A 23668-nucleotide genomic window follows, 5' to 3' on the forward strand; every position below is an offset into this window, starting at 1 on the left:
TGTGTTTTTTCCAATCCACAACATATGAGTGTGTGGAAACAAGGGGCTATGAAACATTCATATTACTACCATTAATTTATTAATTTATTTCAGAGCTACCTGTCAAAAGAGGTTTGGCCAGCAGGGCAATGAAGGTGATTCTCCCCCTCTACTCTGCCCTCTTGAGACCCCACTCAGAGTGTGGAGTCTGGGGTCCCCAGAACAAGAAAGATGTGGAGTTGTTGAAGTCCAGAGGAGACCATGAAGATGCTTAAAGGGCAGGAGCACCTCTCATACAAAGGCAGGCTGAGAGGGCTGGGATTTTTCAACCCAGAGGAGAGAAGGCTCCATGGAGACCTTAGAGCACCTTCCAGTACCTGAAGGGGGCTACAGGAGAGCTGGAGAGGGACTTTTACAAGGGCATATAGTGACAGGACAAAGGTGAATGGATTTAAACAGAAAGAGGGTATGTTTAAATTCGATAATAGGAAAAAACTTTTCACCCTGAGGGTGGTGAGGCACTGGCAGAGGTTGCCCAGAGAAGCTGTGGCTGCCCCATCCCTGGAAGTGTTCAAAACCAGGTCGGGTGGGGCTCTGAGCAACCTGCTCTCATAGCAGGTATCCCTGCCTACGGTGGGGGGTTGAAAGGGATGGAATTTCAGGTTCCTTCCAAACCACTCCATTCCATGATTCCATGATCTCAGTGTGTGGCCTGCTCCACTTCCACCTGCGTGCTTGCCCACTTCACCAGACCTGAAATTGTGAAATCTCTCTGGAAATCGTATCTCACATTTCTTGGGGGTTGGTTTGATTTTTTTCCTTTTCTATAAAATGTTCTGCTAGGTTCTAGACACCAGTAGGCGCTATAAGGTCTCCCCGGAGCCTTCTCCAGGATGGACAGTAGCAGCAGCTTTCCCTCGGTTCCCTGAGGGGAGGCGCGGGGCAGACACTCTCCCAGCCGGAGCGACCCAGTCCCGGCGGGGGCGGCCCTGTCCCGGCGGGGGCGGCCCTGTCCCGGTCGGAGCGGCCCTGTCCCGGCGGGGGCGGCCCTGTCCCGGTCGGAGCGGCCCTGTCCCGGCGGGGGCGGCCCTGTCCCGGCGGGGGCAGCCCTGTGGGGCTGCGCCGCCGCGGGAAGCGAGGAGCGCGCTCCAGGGGCGGAGGAGCGCTGACCGCGGGCCGCGCGCGCATGCGCAGGCTCCGGGACTTGTTGCCGGCGCTCGTAACGCCGTGGCCGGGACTGCCCGTGAGGTGACGAAGCGAGAGGGCAAGGGAGGGAAAGGCAGAGAAGGGAAGGGAGGGGGTAGGAGAAGCCGCCTCTGCGCAGGTAAGGGTGGGCGGGAGCGGCGCCGTGCGGGGCCGCGGGGAGGGGAGCGGTGAGGCGAGCGCGGCCCCCCCTCTCGCCGGGACCCCCGCCTCAGCGGGTCGGGGCGGGCAGCGCCGGGAGCAGCGTCCCCTCCCCGCAGGGAGCTGAGCCAGCCCACCCTGCTCTGTAGCGGAGGGACCCGCTCCCTGCGTCAGGGGCGAGCCTGGCGCTTTCCAATGTGCTCCTGGGGAAGCCGGCCCCGCCCGCCGTGGCTCCTGGTCCCTGCCGGAGCCGGGAGCGCAGCCGGGCTCCCAGCGCCACGCGGGAGCCGGCTCCCATTTCTGGAGCCCGGTGCTTCCTGGGTTCCTGCGGCGCAGCCCCACCCGTGGGAGATCTTCCCCTGCCCTTTATCTTCCTGGCAGCTGGCTTGTTTAAAAAGAACAGCTTTGGAGAGTTGGAAGCAGCGTCTGATAAACTCCAGTGTGTTGCTTAGAGTTTAGAGTGCAGGCTTGTGCTGAAGATTCCCGAAGGCTCTTCAAATGTGCTTTATTTTCCGTCAGCACTAAATTTCAGTACGTAGAAAGCAAGGATAGAGTCACGGCACAACTTCTGTGGGCGTCGTTGGGTGGTTTTTTTCTTTCTTTTTTTTCTTTTTTCTTTCTTCCCTGTGATTAAACACATCAGCTGACACAAAATTTCTTCCTCTCCGTGTCACGCTGTCCAACATTTAGCAAATGCTGTTATGGGAGGAGAATTCTCCATGCTGTTTTCCCGCTGCTTAAAAGGAGAATATGTAGTTATTTGTATTTTTTTGTTTGTTTTTTGTTTCATTTTCAGCATCCAGAGTAGTGCTGTCATCAGAGACATGTGCATGCCTCTAAGAGGCACGACATCCCAAAAGTAGTGTCCCTGGACCTGTGTGATGAGGACCTACAATATTTGCTTTTGAAGAATTTTTTTTTCCAGGGAGTGGTTTCTTTGTGAATTTATCAGTCAGAAGTGTGTTCTGCATGAAGCAGAAGTACTTGGGAATCAGCAAGTTAGTAAGATCCATGAAAGGAAATGTTTGAAGTGGAAAGCCCCAAAATAAACGAGCAATTGCCTGCACTGATAAAAAGAACTTTGTATCAATAGCCAAATCTCGTGTGTTCTTGTATGGTGCTACATTATCTGATCAGGTCAGTTGACTAAAATGAAGTAGATATCTGTTCTCTGAGAAGCTCTTTGTTTTTTCTTGTTTATGACATATGATAATTTCTGGGCCTTTCAGTTGAATTATTTTGAAAAAGGAAATTCCCACAATATCCCAAGAAGAGAAAGGAGTGTATGTATTTGTGTAGTAGTTCTTTTCTGTGGAATTAATGGTGAATTTGTTAATGATCTCAAGATTGTGACATTTAAATACGAAGTTCACAAGCTGGAGTGTTCACACATGCTCATCAACTAGGAACAAAGTCTTCAACCTGCTGTTGTTGGAATATGTAATGCCCTGTGTGATTCCTAGAATCACAGTCCAGGCTGGAATATGTAGTTTGATGTTATAGATTAAATTATAGGGAAGGTTTTTTTTTTGGGTGGGGTCTTCTGTAGATCTCTGTAGAGTTCACTAGATGTCTGGAATTCTTGTCTGGGCACTGCTGCTAGCTGAACCTGCCAGTTATTGCAAAATATTTCACATGTGAAGGGAAGAGATTGCCAAAGGCACCTTCTTTTCCACAGCAGTTTTCTGATTGCATCTTCCTGCACTTTTTATACTTGTAAATTAGTATAGCTCACAAATACCAACCAGGCTTTTCACAAGTTGGTTTCACCTTTTCATTTTTTTTTTTTTTTTTTTTTTTTTTTTTTGTCTTTTAAAGGGATAGACAAAATGAATCCTTTCTATTTTCTGGGTTTTGGACATTCTCATCTAGGCTTCTTCGGGAACAGGAGTGGACCTTTCAACAGAACAAATGAAACTTATTGCTACAGTACTGCTCAGGGCAGCACAGTGCTCCAAGGAGTAACTTTTGGTGGAATCCCAACTGTCCTGCTGCTCGACGTAACCTTCTTTTTTGTAAGCCCAGTTTTCTGTTTCTTATACTGAAAGTAGTTCTGGCCTCTCAAAAGTTAGATTGTTCAGAATTCTCCTTTTTTTTTTGGGTTGGAATTTGATTTCTGGGAATGTTCAGAATAAGAAATGAGTTGAGGCCATCCTTCTCTTTTCAAGTGTCGATAAGTGTTTGCGTACAGATGGGATGGTGGAGTCACTTTATGTTGGATGTGTAAATGTAGGGAGAGTGCAGTTTTACAGGTTCTGTGTATGAAACCAGTGAATTTTGTTGTTGTAGCTCAAATTTTCATATTTTATCTTAACTGCAAGAACATTTGGGTGTAAGTACTGGGTACATTTTCAGGAAGGGGACACCATTACTAACTCGGTTGTGAAATGACAGATTTTCCATGTTGTATTGCCTTTTGAAAAACCAACTTTTTAAAAACTAGATTTCCTGAAGCTGTAGATGAAGATGAAATAATGTACTGACCAGTCCTGACAAAAGGTGGTTAGCAGGTAGGTTAGGTTGAGAGCAACTAATATGATAAGTTGCTACCTGGGGGCTGCAGTACAGGCCTGAAACTGCACTAAAACTTGTGGTTATTTTTGTAAGCTTGGTCTAGTGTGGTCTTCAGCCACCAGAAACAGGGCTGCAGACCTGCAAATTGGCCTGTGAATAGGGTATGTGGTAGTAAAATAGACTAAAGGGGTAACAGTTTCTGAGTTCTAGAAATCTGCTGTAAAGAAACTTGAAGTACCTGTGGTCTGAGCTGGTCATTCTGTAGGAATGTAGAGGATACTCCTCAAAGTTATATAGTGGCATTCTTTGCTGTTGATTTGGTGTATGCTACCATAAATCCATTTTCCTGAGGATGTAAGGTATTTACAGCCCTCTGTGACAAATCGCACAGCATTTAATAAGATTTAGTTGAAGTGTTTGCCTGTTTTTTTTTAAACCTGTGGCTCAATTTTTAAGACACTGAGTTTGCTTTTGAGTTCCTTGCTGTTGAACTCTACTCTCAAGCAGGGTTAGGTGGAGAGTTGGGTACAGTGCAGGAGGCTCCTCTCTTCTTCAAATCCAAGAGCTGAAAATTATTTATAAAATTATTTATCAACTCCTGTATTCTTAGCTTTGATTTTTTTTAATATATTTTTACTGCATATCCTTTTACTAACTGTCAGTTGATGCATTTCTGATATGTTATTCCTAGGCTGGTTTCCAAAGAAAGTGAGGTTTATGTATTTGTCTTCCCATTTTTATCTGGTAGTCATTCCTAATAGCTGTATAATACTGTAGCCAATTTCAGCCAAAGTTGTGAAGAATGTAGAGAACTTTCCTGCTTGCACCAAGTTTACTGACCGGATGAAGGAGGAAGATCTAAATTAATCATCCCAGTTAGGAGGAAGGCTCTCATAAGAATGTTATATTCATTGTGAAATGTGGAAATTGGCTGTGTAATCTTGACACAGAGATAATCTGGATATGTATCCTGGCTGGCTAGTCGGTATTTGATCCCAGTACTAACACCACTAACTCCAGCCAAACAGGTATGGGATGGAGGAGGAACTGGAGGGTGAGGGTGTATGGTTACATATGCATAGAAAACAGGCCTTGATACATCATTGCTTTCTGTAGAGCAACTTGTTTCTTTAAAAAAAAAAAAAATTATCTATGAAATACTCAGTGATGGAGCTTTTTTCTTGTTTTCTTCCACTCCTTCAAAAAGGGAAAATACAGGGGGCAGATTAAAAATACATTGCAGAGATCAGAGATAGGTAGTGTTGGTCTGTGGTATGGCCACCACTGAGTTTATATTATGATACAATGATAATTGATTTAGGAGCTCAGACAGCATTTTTTGTCAGTTCTTAAAAACCTAAGAATGATTATTATGAAATGGGAAAAATAAATATTTTAATATTTTCTTTTTTCTTTTCTAGATTTTAATATTACTGTTTTCCATTATAAGAAAGAGATTCTGGGACTATGGTCGTGTTGCTCTGGTGTCAGAAGTCGAAAGGTAAAAAAAGATATACAATCAGACTGACTTGTTGAAACCATGTGGGGAGAAAAGTACAGTAAATGTGGCTTTTATAAGGTGAATTTGTATCAATTAGATACATTTGTTATCACATGCACTTGTATGTTAAAAATGCTCTCACACTGCTTTGTGTGGAATACATCCCCCTCAGAGAGTTACTGTCTGTGGTTTCAGCCGTAAGTCCTGTGTTTCCATTGCCGTGAATTTCATCTTACAGCTGTGAGTTAAGGAAGTGGAGGTAAGGAAATAGGCTGCTTGTCTCTGACATGCTGCACACTGATGTTTGCAGTGTGCTTCTGTACAGAGGGATATTAACCATTTTGTTTATCTTGGCTCAAACCCAGTGTATTCTGAGAGCTCCCTGCACAGCCTGTGCCACAAAAGTTCCCAGGGGTTCAAAAATAAAAACTTACTGTCACAGGTTTCTAAAATTCTTCACTGGTTTTTAGTAGTATTTCAAATGAGCTTTTGATTTTTTTTATTTTTTTTTTTCTGTAGGATGATGTGTTGGGATGTTTAAAATCTAAGCTGTCTGTGAAGTGGGGGAACTTTAACAGTGAACCCCTTCCTGGTGCAATCAAGTTATGGTAAATTCACAAATGAGCAACAGGAAAGAACTCAAACCCTGTTTTTAGGTGTAATCTATGGACAGTTGTGAAAGATAGATGATGTAAAATAAAATGGGCAGTAACTGAGAAGGCTTTAATCCAGCTGGCTGAGGCAGCAATCATGAAGGTGCTCTGGGACTGGGCTGTGGACTCATGGGGCCAACAGGCTAGAGCAGTCAGACATCCAGGAGCCTGTATTTTTGCCCTGCTGGACTCTGAGCTGAGCATGCTGGCCAAAATTACAGAGACACCTAGGAGCACACTCCATTCTAACAGGTGTCTTCCTCTAATTACCATTCTTTTTAGGGACAAACTGAATATAGGCACTCTGCTACATTTGAGGGCTACAGAGTTTCTAAATGTTTCTAGCATTGCTACAGGACTGTTTGTGTGTGAAGGTGACTTTGCAGGGATTTAGTTGTGAGGGGAAATTTTGAGCAATGACTATACAATAAAGGAAGAAAGATGCAAAGAAAAGAAGTGATGTCTTGTGGGGAATATCCAAACAGGAAACCAGCTTGCAAATCTGATCCTGCCTAGGCTCCCAAACCTGTGTTGCATTTGGTTAGATCACTGTGGTTTTAATAGCCTGATAAAATGTTATTTTCTTTCAAGTTCAGTTGTGTGCTCTCCTGTTGGGAGCTCACGTGTCCTCTCTGTTCAACACGAGACATAGACAAGTTACTATAATCAGGCATGTGCTACAGGGTGAAAATCACATAAGTGAAAAAGTGTGCTTCTACTACATCCCTTAGTGAGAATTGTTAAAGCTGAAATAATTCTGTAAAACTCCATCATCTGTTTTTAAAGATACTTAAAAGCATCATTTAATGTGTTTTAGTGAATCAAGATATAACCGGTTGTCAACATCATCATCAGTACCTGAAGATCTTGAATATGATAAGGTAAGTATTCTAGAGTTCTGATAATACTTTCTGAATGGAATCTGCTGGAATTTGCCATTCCATATAGTCCAATGAATTGTCATTAAACTGGAGGTTCATCTCTATGCAAAAATCAATAATGCATTGTTAACTGTGTTTTTATAGAACAATGCACAATCTCTGTTTCCTGACAAACTATTGTCATACCATAAAACCAGTATCTTGTGTCATCATTTCTAAGTCTAGTTTGGTTTTTGGTTTTTTTTAATTTAAAGAGGGACTATGTTAGTGTTTCAAAATGAGAAGGGTGAGTGAAAAAAAGACTGGTAAATAATTTGTGCTGGGAAAATAGTTCAAAAAGTTGTGTTCACATTGCAAATAATACCTGGTTGCTCTTTACAGTACATTGTTTTCCTCACAGTGTTGAGAAAACTGGATGCAAGTGCGAGGCTAATAATAGTGTTATGCACTCTTAATAATCAAATTGGTTTGGAGTGGAGGGTAATATTTTGGCCAGACTTAACTGGCTCCCTCCATGGTCTTTCTGAAGTCCTTGAATTGGTACACCTCTATAATTTTGTGTTGCAACTTCAGAATGAACCATGCAAAAGTTGTCCCATAGTGGCATCCTAAGTTTTCATCATTTTATATATGCATGCATCAACTTAATATCTAGCCTTGCAATTAATTATTTGTGTGAGCATCAAAAGCATACTAGTGTTTGATCAGGATTGCTTTGCTATTTGTGTACTTTACTTCATCTTTTTAAAACCCTAAAGCAACTTTAGCCATTGAGTAACACGTATCTATTTAGTTGGATAATGTTCACTTGAAAGAAGAGCCCTTTTGAGAGAGAAGGGTTTTTTGAACCATAGCAGAATGCTCAGTGAGATGTGAATTCTGCTATCCAGTTTCATTGGGAGATTTGTAATCCTACATAAGAAGCCTTTCTGTTAATGTAATCACAGCAGTGTTTTCAGCAAGCATTTAACTGATTAACTTGTATTAGACCCTTGTATTTCAGAGCAACAAACTACCAGTTTTTTAGCTAAGAGAAATACTTGTCTTAATTGGATTTTTGTACGTTAGCTCCTAAAAACTTCATTTTTTTTTTATTTCTAGGGGTTTTGTTCTTGGATTACAGCTGCTTTTCGGATGCAGTAAGTATATGAAACAGAAATAGTGAGAGCTGTGGTTTGTTTAGATCTTTTTTAATGTAGAAAGGTGGTTTTCATTCAAAAATGTTGGGGGTTATTTTCACCTTTGAGCAGATAGAATTTTAATACAAGCACTGATACAGGTGTCTCTGGTTGGTTGAAAAAAGGAAGTGAAAACAAGGTCAATTTACAGGAATACTTTTTCAGGATACAGTTGTACTGCTAGCAGCCCAGGGACTTCCCAATCTTAGGACAGTATGTGAATCTGAGTGAATCTATAGCATTTATATGGATTCAGAGCTAATAATTACACTCTAGGATTTTACTCTTCAAAAAGTACCTTGTGGGTGTTCCCTTGTTTGAAGCCAGTAAGGCCCCAGGCAGGCACTGGGATTTCTCTGCAAGGGTTTCTGTGGAACAAGTGGTTTAGCTGGGGCTGGAATTGACTAACTAGGGAAAGTCCATCCCAGTGTTTCCCAGAAACAGAATGTTAGACATGTGGTGTATGTTCTTTATGTGTCTTGGGCCTTAGTAGCTCATGACTTTGAAAATAAATTTCTAGCTTGGATACACTGAAACATGAAAGAGGTGGGGGTTAAGCCTGTGTTTCTCCAGTTTTGCTAGTTCAGTTCTTTCCTTTTCCAAGTTCTCCTATTCTAAGGATCTAATCTGCTGAAAGTGGAGAGATGGTGAGACTTTATTCCAAAGCCTTTTATTTCCTATTACCTGGGTGTCATAAGAGTGAGGTGGTTTTGTTGTAATTTGCCTCACAGGGAGCCTTTATGGAGATGAGTGAATACTGTTACTGATCTTAAATTTGGAGAGCTAGGCTTGTGACTGGCATAAAGCAGGTCTCAGCAAAAGACTTCGTCATCTTTTAGTCCAAAAGGATTTGCTTTTCATATTTGCTTTTCAGATTATTGTTGCAATCCTAAATTCTCTAGTGTTAAGTTTTGTATGGTGTTATTGCACAAAAAAAATACACTTTTGTTACCAGAATTTACACGTGAAAGAACACAGCCATTTTGAAAGCCAATAGGGATTGGTGGGAATGAGGATGTCACTGAGTAGACTGAGGATTTAATGTGTGTTCATAAACCACTACCAAGAAGACTAAAAGACATGTGCTTTTCTGTCTGATGCAGTGATGATGAGATTCACGAGAGGTGTGGTGAAGATGCCATACATTACCTCGCCTTCCAGCGTCACATCATCTGCTTGCTGATTGCTATCAGCATTTTGTCCGTGTGTGTGATATTGCCTGTCAATCTATCAGGTGATCTGCTTGGTAAGAATTTATTTTCTTGTATTCTTATAAGAATTCTTTAGTTTATATAATACGAAAACTCTTCAGTTTTTTGGTTTTTTTTGTAAAGCTTATAAGGTGATGTTTTAACCACTATAGTGGGTTGACTCTGGCTGGATACCATCTTCACAAACTGCTGCACCATAAGTCACTCTTCTACAGGATGCAGTCCCTCGTGCACAGTGTGGGTCCCCCACAGGGTCACAAGTCCCACCCGCTCCAGCATGGACTCCTCTCTCCATGGGCCCACAGGTCTCTGCCAGGACCTCCTCTAGCACAAGCCTCCCACAAGATTACAGCCTCCTCTCAGGCATCCACCTTCTCCAGTGTGGGTCTTCTCCACAGACTGCAGGTGGATCTCTGCATCCCCATGGTTCTCCACCATGGGCTGCAGGAGAACATCAGCTCTGGTGCCTGAAGCACCTCCTGCCCCTCCTTCTGTACTGACCTTGGTGTCTGCAAAGTTGTTTCTCTCATATTCTCACTCTGCTCTTCTCTGTCTGCAGTTAGATTGCCACAATAACTTTTCTCTCCTTCTAAAATATGTTATCACAAAGGTGTTACTATCATTCCTAATTGCCTTGGTCTTGGCCAGCAGTGGGTCTGTCCTGGAGCTGGCTGGAATTGGCTGTCTTGGACATGGGGGAGGTTGGTAGCTTCTCACAGAATCTACCCCTGTACCCCTCCGTTACCTAAACCTGGCCACACAAACCCAACACAGCCCCTCAGTCTGATGTCAAATTTGTGTGATTGTAGCGGGCTCTTTAAACTGTTGTCAGAAACAAGATTGCAGACCTGCAGACACAGATGACAAGATTTAAAAGGCTTAAGGCAGGATTAACTTTATCCATGCCCTCTTACCTGGTATTGATCATTATGTTTTTTATTGGTGGTGATTGTCAATGGAAAACATCTTCACAGCTGAGAAATATTTTTCTGAATCTCTTTTGCTTCAATTAATTTAAAATCAGTATTTTTGATCTGTCACTGGAGATTATAGATTATTCTTTTCCTCTTTACAAAATCCTTGTAGCTGCTTAAGAGTAATAAACATTTTTATCTGCTTTTTCCTCTTATAAACAAACCAGTTAATTTGGTCTTTAGTGAGAAATATTCTCCATTTGGCTGATCATAAAATCATCAGCCATGCCTTGAATTTTTGTTTTAATCTAGCTACACTGTCTCTGATTGTTCCTTTATGTCTTGGTTTGTGTCTCAAAATTGGACATATCTTGCAGAGACTTTGTCAATGCTGAGTAGATAAAGTTCATTTCATGTTTCTTGCAGTCTAGTCCTGATTATGTCTTCCAGTGTGGCACCTACAAATACAATAATGTCCTCTAGTCTGCCATTCAGTTTGCTGGTGGGAAACCTGAGTTCTTTGAACGAGATCTCACTATGATTTCTTCAATTTTTATAAATTCTTATGAATTCTTCCATTTATAAATTCATCCATTTTTGATTATGAGTGCTTACAATCCCATTTTGTACCTGGCTTTGTATCAGTCTCTTCAAGATCATGTTTAAAGTATTGTTCATGGTTTTAAGAACATTGTGACATAGCTCTTGTCTGTAATAGGATACACTGTACCTTTTTCTTTTTGTATTGTTTCGCTGTGGAACTTCCATCTCTGACCTCCCTTTTATGAGCGCTTTCTTGGCAATTCTCTGTATATATTAATATCAGCTTTTTATTAAAGCAGGACAATATAGCTTCTGTTTTTCTGCATTAGCCTTTGTGAGTCTAGGAAATACAGCAGAAACCAAAGCTTTAGTATTCTCTCCCCTTCTTCCTCCTCTTGCGCTGTAAGCTGATTTTGTGCATTTGAAGTTCTTTCAGTTGTGATGACTTAACTTGCAATGTGGTTTAACAGTCTGGGCTAGAAGGATTGCTTAGCTTTCTAGATACACTTAACTCCTTTTCCTTTGTGATCATTTACTCAATTTTCCCTCACTTGCATTATAATTTTTTTAAATACTTGACAGTCTAGAGAAATTATGTCATGTAAACCTATTTTTGACCTTACCAAGGTTGTTAACACTGTTTTGTCAACACTGAATTAATGCAGTTTAAAAGCCTGAGATAAGAAATCAATTAAGATGAAAGAAAAATGTGAAGGAAATTATGTTCAATCCCTAATCAGTGTTGTTAATGGACATGATGGGAGACTGGAGGGAGAAAGGGAACTGCTTCAAAGATCTAGTGTTTAGATTTTCAAAACACTTTACTGTTTTTCTTGATTACTTGAATGTGGTATAATCTAGGGATGTTTTTTTTCCAACTTTAAAATGCAGGACAGAGTAAACCAGCATTGATTATGATTCTAAATCTTTTTATCAATTAACTTGCTCAACATTAAAAAGAAATGTAACAACTTCTTTAAAAAGTAGAGTAAAAGCTGACTTTCTGGCAGTAAGTGTTGCACCAGTTAATTTTCCTACTTGTTATTATTCTTCCTAGATAAAGATCCCTATAGTTTTGGAAGAACAACTATAGTAAACTTACAGACTAGGTAAGTCAGTCTTGCAGAGTCCCTCTATGCTGATGTTTGTTTCCTGCCATGGTCTCTAAACACAAGAATTGATATTTGCAGCATGGCTCATGGGGTTGGAGTAACTTAATCCCTGTACATCAGCTGAAACTGGGATATGTTCTGCTTCAGGCTGTGCACTTACAGTGCTGATAAGAAATCCTGAGACTGGGCTTCTACTCTCTCAGCTCTCACTTCTTACACCACATGTTTCTCTTGGCTAATGACTGCACACCCAGTGATATTATTTTCAGAAATTTCCCCGTTAAGGGAAACGATGCTTCAGAAGGAAGGTAAAGCTGATAACTTTACTGGAATGTGTAGCTGGGATGATTTAAATTCCCTTACATTAGATTTATGTGTGTGCATATCTCTCCCATCTGAGATTACAATTAAAATGGCTTCTATGTGTTTTAAAAAGTCTGCAAAATAGTTGAAGTACAAAGCTGCACAGATCTTCTGATATTTTTCTTGATCAATCCACATCCATCCCTGACACTGTGTCCAGTAGAATTTCTGTTTTGTTTAACCATGTTATGAAACCAATTAACTAATGGGGATTTTTTTTAACTTTGTTGGATTTTTTTATCTGCAAAATTCTTGTTCTGAATTTTAGTTCAACTGCAATTATTAATGCTCTTTACAAAACTGAAGAGCTCTTCACAGAACAGAACTTCTGTAAGCTTTGAAGAAGGAGCTGCTAGAAAAGCAGAATTTACTCCCTGTATGAGACTGTTTTCAATTTGAATAAGGATTGCAATCAAGGAGAGTTCAATTATGCACTCAACACAGTAAATAATAAAGTAAATAACAAACATTTTAGCAAGTAGCATCATATGTGCTGTAGGTTGCCTGAATGAGAAAGTGAAAGCCAATCACTGCCTAAATATGTCCATGTCATAAAGTATCTTTTTCTTTTCAGCTATATGACCCATAGAATTTTATGATTGATTCATTTGATGAATGAGAAGCAAATAATCCTGTTGGCTGTCCAAGGCATCTGCATAGGTGTGACTGACTACCAGTGATTGCCTTTTTTTTCTTGTTTTGTGTTCAGTGGGAGGTTTTGATCTGATTATTGTTTTGATAGCTGCTTGTATCAGTTGGACAATTGGTTCTTCCTGTTTCTCATATTCCTAACATTTTGTCTGACAGCAATAATCTTCTTTGGCTGCACACAGTTTTTGCTGTTGTTTACCTGATTCTGACTGTTGTCTTCATGAGACATCACATGAAGTATGTCACATATAAAGAAGAAAACATAGTAAGTGTCTGTATTGGAGAGAAAAAGTGTATTTGCCAATGCATAATGCTAAAAAAGCAAATTGCTAAGATGCCTCTTGCATGCTAGAATGGCATGAATGCTAGTGACATAAATGTGAAGGAATTGACTGAAAGCAATGCTTTACTGAGTGAATTGTGAAAACGGATGGAGAGAAGGGGGTTGGGGAGGGATTTGTAAAATTTTGCTGTAACTGGTTACCAGTGTAGAAAGTTCTGTCTTAAATAGATGAGCTTCCACCAAAATCAAAATTACCTACCTTTTTTCCTGCTCTACTGCACAGCTAATTGTGATGTATTTTGGCCTTCTTTATATTCTTGTTTTCTGTTTTGTAAGGTGGTTTATCAAAATGTAACTTGTGTTTTCTTTCCTAGGTTAAGTGCACATTGTTCATAACTGGTCTTCCAAAAAATGCAAGTGAAGAGACAGTACAAAACCATTTCACGTAAGTTCCATACTTGAGAAATAATATTAGAGTCATAGAATGGTTTGGGTTGGAAGGGATCTTAAAGATCATCCAGTTCCAATTCCCTGCCATGGGCAAGAACACCTCCCACTACACCAGGTTGCTTAGAGCTCCATCCAGCATAACCCTGAACACTTCCAAGTATGGGGCATCCACAGCTTCTCTGGGCAACCTGTTCCAGTGCCTCACCACCCTCACAGTAAAGAAGTTCCTCCTAATATCTAATCTAAACCTATGCTCTTTCAGTTTGAAGTCATTCCCCCTTATTCTGTCACTACAGGCCCTTGTAAAAAGTTTCTTTCCATCTTTGTTTAGGAATAGGAGATGTAAAATTTTCCTGGTAGTTCTCCCTGCCCAAGTAGATAAGTATTTTGAATTTTGCGCTGTTTAAAATATAGAAAACACTAGATTTCGATGAAGTTAGTTAGCTGATCTTAAAATCAGAGTTTAAGAAAGTGCCTGTGTATCCACACTTTCCATTCATGCCCCCATACTGCATTTACTCGGAATAAAGCTGTGCATGTCATATTAAAATAACTTCCAACAACTGTCTGTGGAAGTCTCTGCTCTCTGATAATTCATTCAGAAATTAAATGAGTGATGAGATGTCAGTTAGATACCAGTGCTGCTCTTTGAAACAATTTCTTCATTGTACTTTCTGTTCTTACTGTTCCCATGTGCTGCTTCCTTTCAGGGATGCCTACCCAACCTGCACTGTGCTGGAGGTCCAGCTGTGTTACGATGTAGCCAAGCTTATTAACCTGTTCAAGAAAAGGTACTTGCTTTTGTTACCCACATGAGTTTAGCTTAATTTTATGGATGTTTTGCTAGTCCTTAATCAACATGTACCTGCAGTACTAACCTAGTGCATCCTAAGAATGGATTCTGCTCTTCAAGTTCTGGTCTGGACTTCAGTTAGATTCCACTGTGCTTTAAAGGGGTTTATAGGGTTCAGCCCATCTCTTGTTGGTGTGATATGTTGTGTTTTGCCTAAGTTAAGTTTTGACTTGCTGATTATTTATGTATATATGTACTTAGTTATTTCTAGACAGGCAGTGCAAAGTGAAAAACTGAACTATTGAATTAATAACTCTGTTAACCCTGCTTCTTTGGCCAGAGGTGCTGATCACAGGAGAGACAAGTGTTATCTTCTGGGCTCTCAAGAATAACGTTGGGTTGTTCTTTTCCTAGAACCTTACTACAAGTGTAGGCTGTGTAATGATATTATGGACTTGCAAGTAAATTATATAAGTAACCAAAATAAACTGCATGTAAATATCTTTGATGACTGATTAATTTGCTATCAGTCCTTGACATAATTTTTTCCTCTCAGGTATTATAATCTTTTTAAGCTTGTTGATACTGTTTTCTTGAAAAATTTTATGGATGCATTTTTCTGTGCAGAAAACAGGCAGAAAAAAGCCTGATTTACTATGAACACCTGCATCAGAAGTATGGCAAGAGGGTCAAAATCAACCCTAAGCCATGTGGTCAATTCTGCTGCTGCGAAATGGGAGGATGTGAAAGGGTAAGAGGTTGTGTTCTTTATTAGTTATGGCTAAGTAGGTTATTAGAGTAGAAAACAGTTTTTGTGTCATGTTTCATTGACCTTCAGAAAATTCTTCATTGCCCATAGCTCATCTGCCATGTTCTTATACTGCATAGAAAAGGAATTCCCTGAAACTTTTGGAATGTAATCTTAGTGCACTAGCTGAAGTACAAGAAAGTCTTCTTGTTTGTCTTTGCCTTGTGACATGATTTGTAAATTGTGGGAGTGGCATGAGGAAGGGTGATTATGGTTTGTGTAAGCTGTGTGTTAATGAGGATATTGGCCATCTGGTACCTGCATGTAACAACCATCAATTTCCCCACAGGAGGATGCTGTAGATTATTATACCAAAGTTAGAAATGAACTTGAGGAAGAATATTTGAAAGAGGAACAAGCTGTTCATAATAACCCACTGGGAATGGCTTTTGTAACATTTCAAGAGAAATCCATGGCAACCTAGTAAGTTTTGTCTGTTGTCTTGTTTGTTCTTTTTTTACTAAAATAGTACAACTGATCTCTTGTTTGTGTCCCTTGTTTGCTTATGTTGGTTCTTCCTTTCTTCTTTTTCACCATTCTGGATTTGCTCTGCTTTGCTTTCTGGTAAGTTTTCCCATAAATGTGTTTTAGCCTCTTTGGTTTGAATGAAGAAATTATCTAAGGGACTAAAAGGCTTGGGACAGTTAATGGGATAAAGAGCCTTTCTCTTCTGCGTGGGATCCATCAGTGTAGGTTAATAGGAGGCCAGACTAGCTGGTTCTTGAATATCAGTTACTGACATCTCCATTTCCTACTGTGCAAATGGTCCAATTACCAACTGGTCAGAGTGAGTACAAATTACACTGCCAGTTAAGTCATCTCAGCAGTGTAGGGACCTGGCCACAGGTGATAGATACACATATTCTGTATATCTCTTACTTGTTGTTATAGATATATGTGTAGGCCTAATAGCAGAAGTTTTTCTGTGCTTTGATTCAGTCATTTGCAGAGAAAAATGTGTGTAGCCTCTCATGTTCTGTTGGCACTTTGTGAGCATCTTTTGCTAACATAAAGTATAATAGAAGAATAGAATATATTATAGAAGAATATTATAGAATATTATATATTATTCTATTATAGAATATAATAGAAGAAGCAGAATAATATTCATATTACAATGTAATACAGCATGCTTTTTTCTGTTCTTAGCCTCTGTGGTTTAAATCATCTGCATTCTTTTGGCCTTCAAGTCATGTTAGAGAGACAGTTTTTCAGACCATTTTTCAAGGAAGTCCCGGATGTAGGATTTCTTGCAAGAATTTGGTATATTGGAGAAAGTTTTGCTTGCTGCTCTTTCACTGAGTAGTGGCTGTGATGAAATCTGCCTCTTCTAACAATTTTGTAATGAAATAATATTTTGAGATGTGAAAATGGAAGAAGGAATGACTGCTGAAATTCCTTCTCTAGCTACGGATGTGTTGTGTACAATTTTGATGGGATAGTTCCTCCTTGAGCAAGCATTCCGAGTTACACTGCAGGCATCTCTGAGTTGAATCATCAAGACCTTAAAATATTTTAGTTTGTTTAGCTTGGAATTAATGTGGTAGACTCCACTCCCTGGGAAATTAATTAAATCATGTGTGAAGCTGAGGCTCCCATCAAATTAGAAAGTTATTTGGTGCCCTTAGGATGCTCTGCTCTGCAGAGCCCTGAAATAGGATGAGAGAAATAGGATGCAAATAAGTGAGGTTCTGGGGGCTTAGGTGGTTGTAGAAGCTTTTTAATGATGGCTGAAACTTGCTCTGTATGTATTTTTAAAAATAAACTATCTAAGAATAATCAACTGTCTTAAATGCTTGCTGCTGCAAGATGCTGGCAATCTGACATCACTGCTTGAATTCTGGTAAGGAAAAGATCTGGGGGGTTGAGGGTTATGTTTGTTAGCTTGGTGTTTGTGTGTGTGGTTCTCTGTTGTCTTTGTGTTAATACCACAGCTGAGAAACAAGCTTGTTCACAAATTTTAGGATCTCCCCATTTAAATATAATATATATTGTTTCTATGCTACTGTAATAAAATAGTCTCTGAATGTGTGCCTCACCCTTTTCCTGCTGTCCTTTGAGAGATCTTTGAAAGCATTTATTTTGGGCATGTTTAAATTTTCTTTAAATATTTTGAATGTCAGTAAACTCATAATATTGGAAGATAGAATTAAGCACTGTGATTATTTTAGGAGTGGGTAAAAGAGGTTAATATTTTGAATTGTGAGAATACCAGCATGCTAAAAATTCTTCTGAGAATTGGTACTCAAGGCAAAATTGGCTGGTTTTGATGCCAGTGTAAAGCATTAGTCTGCAGTCTCATTTCATTAGTCTACTTTGATTTGAAAACAGCTGTATTATGTAAAAATGTGTTTAGGAAACTGTCTGTCTTTAATTTTTTTTCCAATGCTCTCAGGCTTTGATTTTTTTTTTTTTAATATGACTCATTGCTGTTGTTCATGTTGGTAGAAGCAGTAAACAATTTAAAAACAAAGTTGCTTTTATTTCCAACTAAACAGAGCTCAAGCCTGTGGTAGCAACTGTTTATGTAATGGTCATTATTGCATAATATGTTACATTATTGTTTAAGTTCTAGCTTGATCACAGGTTACTAAAATTAAGAAAAAAAACCAAAACCTTTATCACTATTTCCAGATTTTCTCCTTATATATATAACATTTTCTGGTGTAAAAAAAATTGGAAAAATCTTCCTCTTCCTCCTTACAGCATCCTTAAGGACTTCAATGCTTGCAAATGTCAGAGCATTAAGTGTAAAGGAGAACCCCAGCCATCACCCTACAGCAGGGAGCTGTGTGTATCCAACTGGGAGGTTACATATGCTCCTTATCCTGAGAATATCTGTTGGTAAGATTCCTGTTTTACATCCATTTTTTGGTGATAATGTAGGTTTAAAATGGGCCCAGGACAAATAGGGATGAGACTAAACTATAAAACTAAAGCTTTATGTAGTGTTGGAATGAATGTGGCTGATCTGCCTCTTTATTTTCATTACTGGTGTTCTTCATTGACCTTGGGATGTGTGGATATTACTTGGGGTAATGGACTAGAGTTTTTCCACTCCAAAATTTAAAAGTAAACCTAATCCTGTTTATGTCTGTCCCTCAGTGCTTCCATTTCTTGAGGCTAGTGTATATCTACTCTTGAGATCTGAGGAAAGCAACTTGCTGTTAGTGCTGAGTATCCTCAGAATATGTATATATTTTTCTGGGTTGCCACATGATGAGCATAACTTGATGCACTCTGTAAACTCTGGTCTGTCTTCTTCCTGTTCTTTTCCTTTTCTTCCCCACTGCCTTGAAGAAGAAGGACCACAGGGATATGCCAAGTTCACAAGAAGGCTTGTCATAATTTGGGATGTTACTGAGCCTCTGCATCCCTGTTTTGTTTGTTCTGAATATTTGGCTTTTCCTGGCATTCAAATCATTCCAGTTCTTTTGGCAACCATCTCAAGTAACATTTAAGAACTTGTTTAAAATCTATAATTGCTCTTTTAATATAGCAGGAAGGGATGCAGTGTTTAAAAATTTGAAATTTTATTTCAAATCACAGTTTTTTCCTAGATTATGCCTCTGATAGGTGTTCTCCTTGCAGAAATTCTGTGTCTTCTATCCCTGTCTCTTCTTGTTCCATTTCTGTTTAGTATTTCTGTGTTATTGAGCAATGGAAGTGTTTCATCCGAAACCTTAACTAGATTAGACATTATGTTTGTGTAATGAAAGATTAAGTATGTTCTTCTGCAAGCGCAATTTATGGTATCATTCAAAAGAGGTTGCACAGTTCTCTTCATTTGTAATAGCAACTGGAACTTGTGTAGTGCTTTGTTATATAACTTTGAAAGCACTGTTTAGAAAAAGCGATGCCACCTGTTACTTGACAGATAGTGTATGTATCTTCTTTTAACAGCAAATGCTTGCTGCTTGTTTTAATGTCTTTTTTATTTTTACTTCTTTCTCCAGGAAGAATCTTTCAGTGCATGGATTGAAATGGTGGTTTAGATGGGCTTGCATTAATCTGCTGCTTTTTATTGTGCTCTTTTTTCTTACTACTCCTTCCATAATCATCTCAACCATGGACAAGTTCAATGTCACTAAACCTATTCACTACCTTAATGTGAGTATTGCCATATGTTTGGATGTAGCTGTGGATCAGGGCAAAATTTTGGTAAACTGATAGTGTTTCATTGTAATACCTTTAGTTTAAATTCCTACCTGACACCTTCAGTTGAAATTCTCAGGACTGTTTTATGTAGCTGCTGATTAAAACCATAAGTCCAGAATCAGGTCTTTAACCATCTTTTTTTTCCTGCATAATAATCTGAAGTAATTTTTATCTGAGGCTTTATATTATTATAATGTATTTATGTATTTGTGGTAAAAATTTGCAAGCCAAACTTAAGTAATTCAAAATTTTATAATCAAAAAATCTTTGCAAGAAATGGGATTTTAAGTCCAACTTGTATTTTGATTTTTATGATAAGAAGGGGAGAATCAGATTTTTAACTCTAAGGTAAAATGCTGTTTTTATTTTGCTTATAGGGTTCAAAGCAAGATGGCATATATATCTGATCCTAGTTTGACTACAGCTAAAGCAACTTGCAAGCAGTTTTTTTTAAATATTTCCCCAAGCTAGTGTAAACTACATAAAAACTGCTTGTGAGACTGAAGTCTCATGAAATTTAATTCCCAGTCTTACTTTTTTGTCTTGCATGCCAGTGCTAAGCACTCACTACTTAATTTAAGACTATCTGAATATAATTTCTCCAGTTCATCCTGCTATAATTTACAAAAAGCAAAATATTAGCATCTGTGTTCCACCACAACTGCATTAAAGTGTTCTTAATATTTCTTCTTATTTTCTCCCCCACTAGAATCCTGTCATCAGTCAGTTTTTCCCAACACTCTTGCTCTGGTCCTTCTCAGCTTTGCTACCAACAATTGTCTATTACTCAACTTTGCTGGAGTCACACTGGACAAAGTAAGCAACATTTTCCTGTTTTGTACCTTATCAGCTGAACTACTAAAATAAATGAAAGTGCTGATCTTTCACAGAGCTCTCAAATCCGCAGACCTCTCGTAGCAGGAAATTTCCTGTTCTTGTCTCTTTCTGGTTTTATAACCACACTTCAGGGGTTGGGTAATTTGTAACCCACACAGCAAGTGTAATATGACCACATGATTTGCTTATGCTTTCCCCTGCTTCCCACCTCACTCCTCTTTGTGTTTAATCAGAAAAAAGGTGTATGAGCAGGCTCAGGAGGTGTAGCTTCAACAAGAGCATGGGAAGTGCCTCTAATCCCATAATTAACTTGCTCCCTGGGAAGACAGTCCATGTGGTTTGGATCCTCTCCAGGCTGACAGCTTATAAAAAGGGCATCCATCTTTTTGTTGTTTGACATTACAAAATGGTCTGGGATGTAACTCCTGGTGCACAGCTCAGATCTGTCGGATATGATGCCTAGAGAGGCTGATCTGGAACAGCGGCTAGGCAGAGTGAGAGGAATAAAGTAGGTATTTATTAAAAGGCCTTAAAGGTTACACGTTGGGCAGTACCAGAGCCTGGCCAGGGCTGCACCCAGCATGGACCAAGATGGTTGCAAGATGGACGACCAGTCCCAGGTTTTGACACTTTCATGAAAGTTTTGGTTCATTTACATATTGGGGTTAATTGTCCAATTACAGCTTCAGGTTATGAAGTCCCATCCTCCTTGTTTGCTCTCTTCAATTCCCCTTTGTTTATACTTTTTGGGCCCCAGGCTGCAGTTGTCCTTGGTTCTCAAGCTGGAAAAGGATTGTTTTGTCTACCTACCCCGTGAAGAGATCTTAGTAACACTTCATATGAAATTCAGAGTTTCACACCAAGGCAGCACAGAATCCTGAAAATACGAAAGCTAAAACTTAAGGCATCATTTCCCCCCTTTAGAGGCTTGACAAGTCCTTTACCTTGTCAAGTCTCTATCCTAAATATCTACTAATAAAAGGTAGTAATAATTAATAATTCATAATTCAGAACAGATAACAGGTGAATAGCTAACAATAGTAGATTGTAATAAACATCTAACAACAGATAAATGTGTAATAGTAAATAAATACCTAACAATAGATAAATATCTAATAATAGTAAATATCTAACGGTAAACAGTGGTGATCTGAGAAGACTTATGGGGCCAAAGGTCCAATAGATGTGTTGATGCAAGGTTTTCACACTGAACTGGTGCACCCTAGAGATGTCAAGCCCACTAATGCGCTGCTGACTTGGAGAGAGAACTCAGAACTCAGCACAGCTTGGTTTGGAGTACCAGATTTGATGCCCTGTTTACCTGATCACAGATAAAAGTGTGGTAGTTCACATTCAATCCCATCTTCACTCAACTTCTCTCAGTCTTTATCCATAAAGCTTGTAGTCATTGTTTGTTTTTATATTCTGAAGTAATTTTGGTGGTTTTCCTTTTGAATTTTTGTACAATTCCTTTCTAAGACACCGTGTCCAGAGTCTACTGTTTATTTGTCACAGTTGTATGCTTTGCATCAACTCTGTTTTGGTAGCTGTGCTACACACATGAGCTTTGAGCCCTTCTCAATCAGTTAAAGTAATTTTCTGAAGTCACTAGAGATCACAGGTCTGATTTCAAGCCTCGGTGTAGTTACACTGATAGGTCTCGCAGTGCCCAAGTGTTCCTGTAATAAAACCCCTGTGATTTTAAAGCCCTATCAGATACCACCTCTGAGAGTCTGAAGTGTTCATAGTGCTGCCCTTTTCTGGCAACAGAGTGTCACTGGATCCGTGTCCCTGCTACTGTAGTAGGGGTATAGCATTAGTAGTGTCATGTTGTTCCCCAAGAGTTGACACTTGACAGGAAGGTTGTCTAAGTATCTGATTTCCTGGCAGCAGTGCCCTTTTCTGAACTGCTTAATCCTTCCTGGCATGACACTTGGAGAGCTGTTTGTTTACAAGCTGTTGCAAGATTGAGTGTCTTTGGGTGAAAGACCAGCTGTGCTGGTCGCACATCCCCGTGCGTGTTGTGCAGACCTGTAGTGATGCTCATCCAGAGTCTGGATTAACATTCAGCAATATTTTTGTTGCCCAAGAAGATACTGAAAGTCTGCTTGGTCCATATTGGTGAATATCTCAAAGTTGTTTGGTTTTTATCTGGTAGCAATGTGATACAATAGGGAAAGCTGGAAGTCTGACAGGTGCTGGCATTGTCCAGGAAAGATCCTTCATATGTGGCAGCTTTTTGTGTGAGTTTCTTACTCAGTGCCTTTTTATGTTGATAGATCTGCAGAGAACAGAATAATGATGCATAAAGTCTACATATTTTTGATCTTCATGGTATTGATTCTGCCTTCCCTTGGTCTGACCAGGTAAAGAATTATAGTTTAATGAGATAATGGCTGAGTATTTCTATAATGAGACATCTTGTGTTTTCTAGTTGTGACGTATAGTCCATGTATCCTCTCTCCAATGTGTGTGGTTATGTTATCATTACATTAGATTTCCATGGTCATTTTACATCTGGGATCCTCAGAGCCCTTAAAAGTTTCTGAAGCCTGTCTTTTCTTTTAACAAAGAAAGTTAAGACCTTGTGAGATCAATGGCTTATTAAAAGTTGCCCATACTCACCATTATAGATGAGAACCAAGTTTCCTGACTGTGTCTTACACTTCAGTTGGAGTTGTCCTTTTTTTTCCACCTTTACAGTTTCTGGTTGTTTCCCTGGGTGTCATGAATTTGTCCTATCTGTATAATAATTGCTAAAAATGAATCATTAAAACTTTAATATGAAGTAGATGTTTTTGTTCTGTTTCATTTTGTACCATTTTTCTTATTTCTAGCTATCCATAACTTTGATAAAATGTTCAGATTATTTGATTAAATTCTCTCTATCCACTGTCTTGATTTAAGCTGCTTAAAAAGAGAAGCAATTTTAGACAGTACTAAGGTGTGGGAGACTGAATTGCATTCACCATCTTCCTTTCAGCCTTGATTTTTTTTTCCGCTGGCTGTTCGACAGAGAATCATCTGATTCTGCAGTCAGGCTGGAGTAAGTATCAGCTAATATTCTCTCTTTGCTGTTCCTTTGTAACGGAATACTTAGGACTTAAAATGTTTTTTGCTGTTTACTGTCATTGGTTAGTGTTTATTAAAGTTTGCTCAGGGTTGCTACTCTAGGATGATGTTGAGCTTCTGAATAAGGGGAGGAGACGATAAGGTTGGACACTAGAAAGAATTTCTTTAGAGAGAGGATGACAAGATATTGGAATTGGATGAGGATTGTTGCATATCATGGACAGGGGATCTTCACAAGGATTACAGTGAGACCAAAGAGCTGCAGCAGTTCTCTTTCCGTAATCCAGTGAATCTTGATTTTAAGAAAAATGTAAGTTTTTACACACATTACATTGCAAATTTGCAGATATTGCTTATTTTAAGCTCTTGTGCCTGTGCCTTGAGGGAAAGAATAGAATGCAATTATTAGGATATGGATTTCCA

The 23668-nt window shown here is 39.4% G+C and overlaps 1 protein-coding gene across 1 annotated transcript in view; it reads left to right on the forward strand.

Moving 5' to 3' along the window:
- Window positions 1-23668, forward strand: part of TMEM63A (transmembrane protein 63A) — a 44781-nt gene that overhangs the window by 12352 nt on the left and 8761 nt on the right. The window contains exons 2-18 of the mRNA XM_088052346.1: window positions 823-1303; window positions 3196-3338; window positions 5259-5338; window positions 6809-6872; window positions 7974-8011; window positions 9154-9296; window positions 11776-11827; window positions 13001-13109; window positions 13502-13572; window positions 14288-14368; window positions 14998-15121; window positions 15468-15601; window positions 17885-18022; window positions 19135-19288; window positions 20046-20152; window positions 22453-22539; window positions 23157-23219. Coding sequence (XP_087908472.1) covers window positions 823-1303; window positions 3196-3338; window positions 5259-5338; window positions 6809-6872; window positions 7974-8011; window positions 9154-9296; window positions 11776-11827; window positions 13001-13109; window positions 13502-13572; window positions 14288-14368; window positions 14998-15121; window positions 15468-15601; window positions 17885-18022; window positions 19135-19288; window positions 20046-20152; window positions 22453-22539; window positions 23157-23219 — 2069 coding nt within the window. The remainder of the gene's footprint in view (window positions 1-822; window positions 1304-3195; window positions 3339-5258; window positions 5339-6808; window positions 6873-7973; window positions 8012-9153; window positions 9297-11775; window positions 11828-13000; window positions 13110-13501; window positions 13573-14287; window positions 14369-14997; window positions 15122-15467; window positions 15602-17884; window positions 18023-19134; window positions 19289-20045; window positions 20153-22452; window positions 22540-23156; window positions 23220-23668) is intronic.

This window comes from Pseudopodoces humilis, chromosome 3 (assembly GCF_049639895.1).
Source record: "Pseudopodoces humilis isolate 2021_Gansu_Grassland_sample_001 chromosome 3, ASM4963989v1, whole genome shotgun sequence".
Classification (NCBI taxonomy): Eukaryota; Metazoa; Chordata; class Aves; order Passeriformes; family Paridae; genus Pseudopodoces; species Pseudopodoces humilis.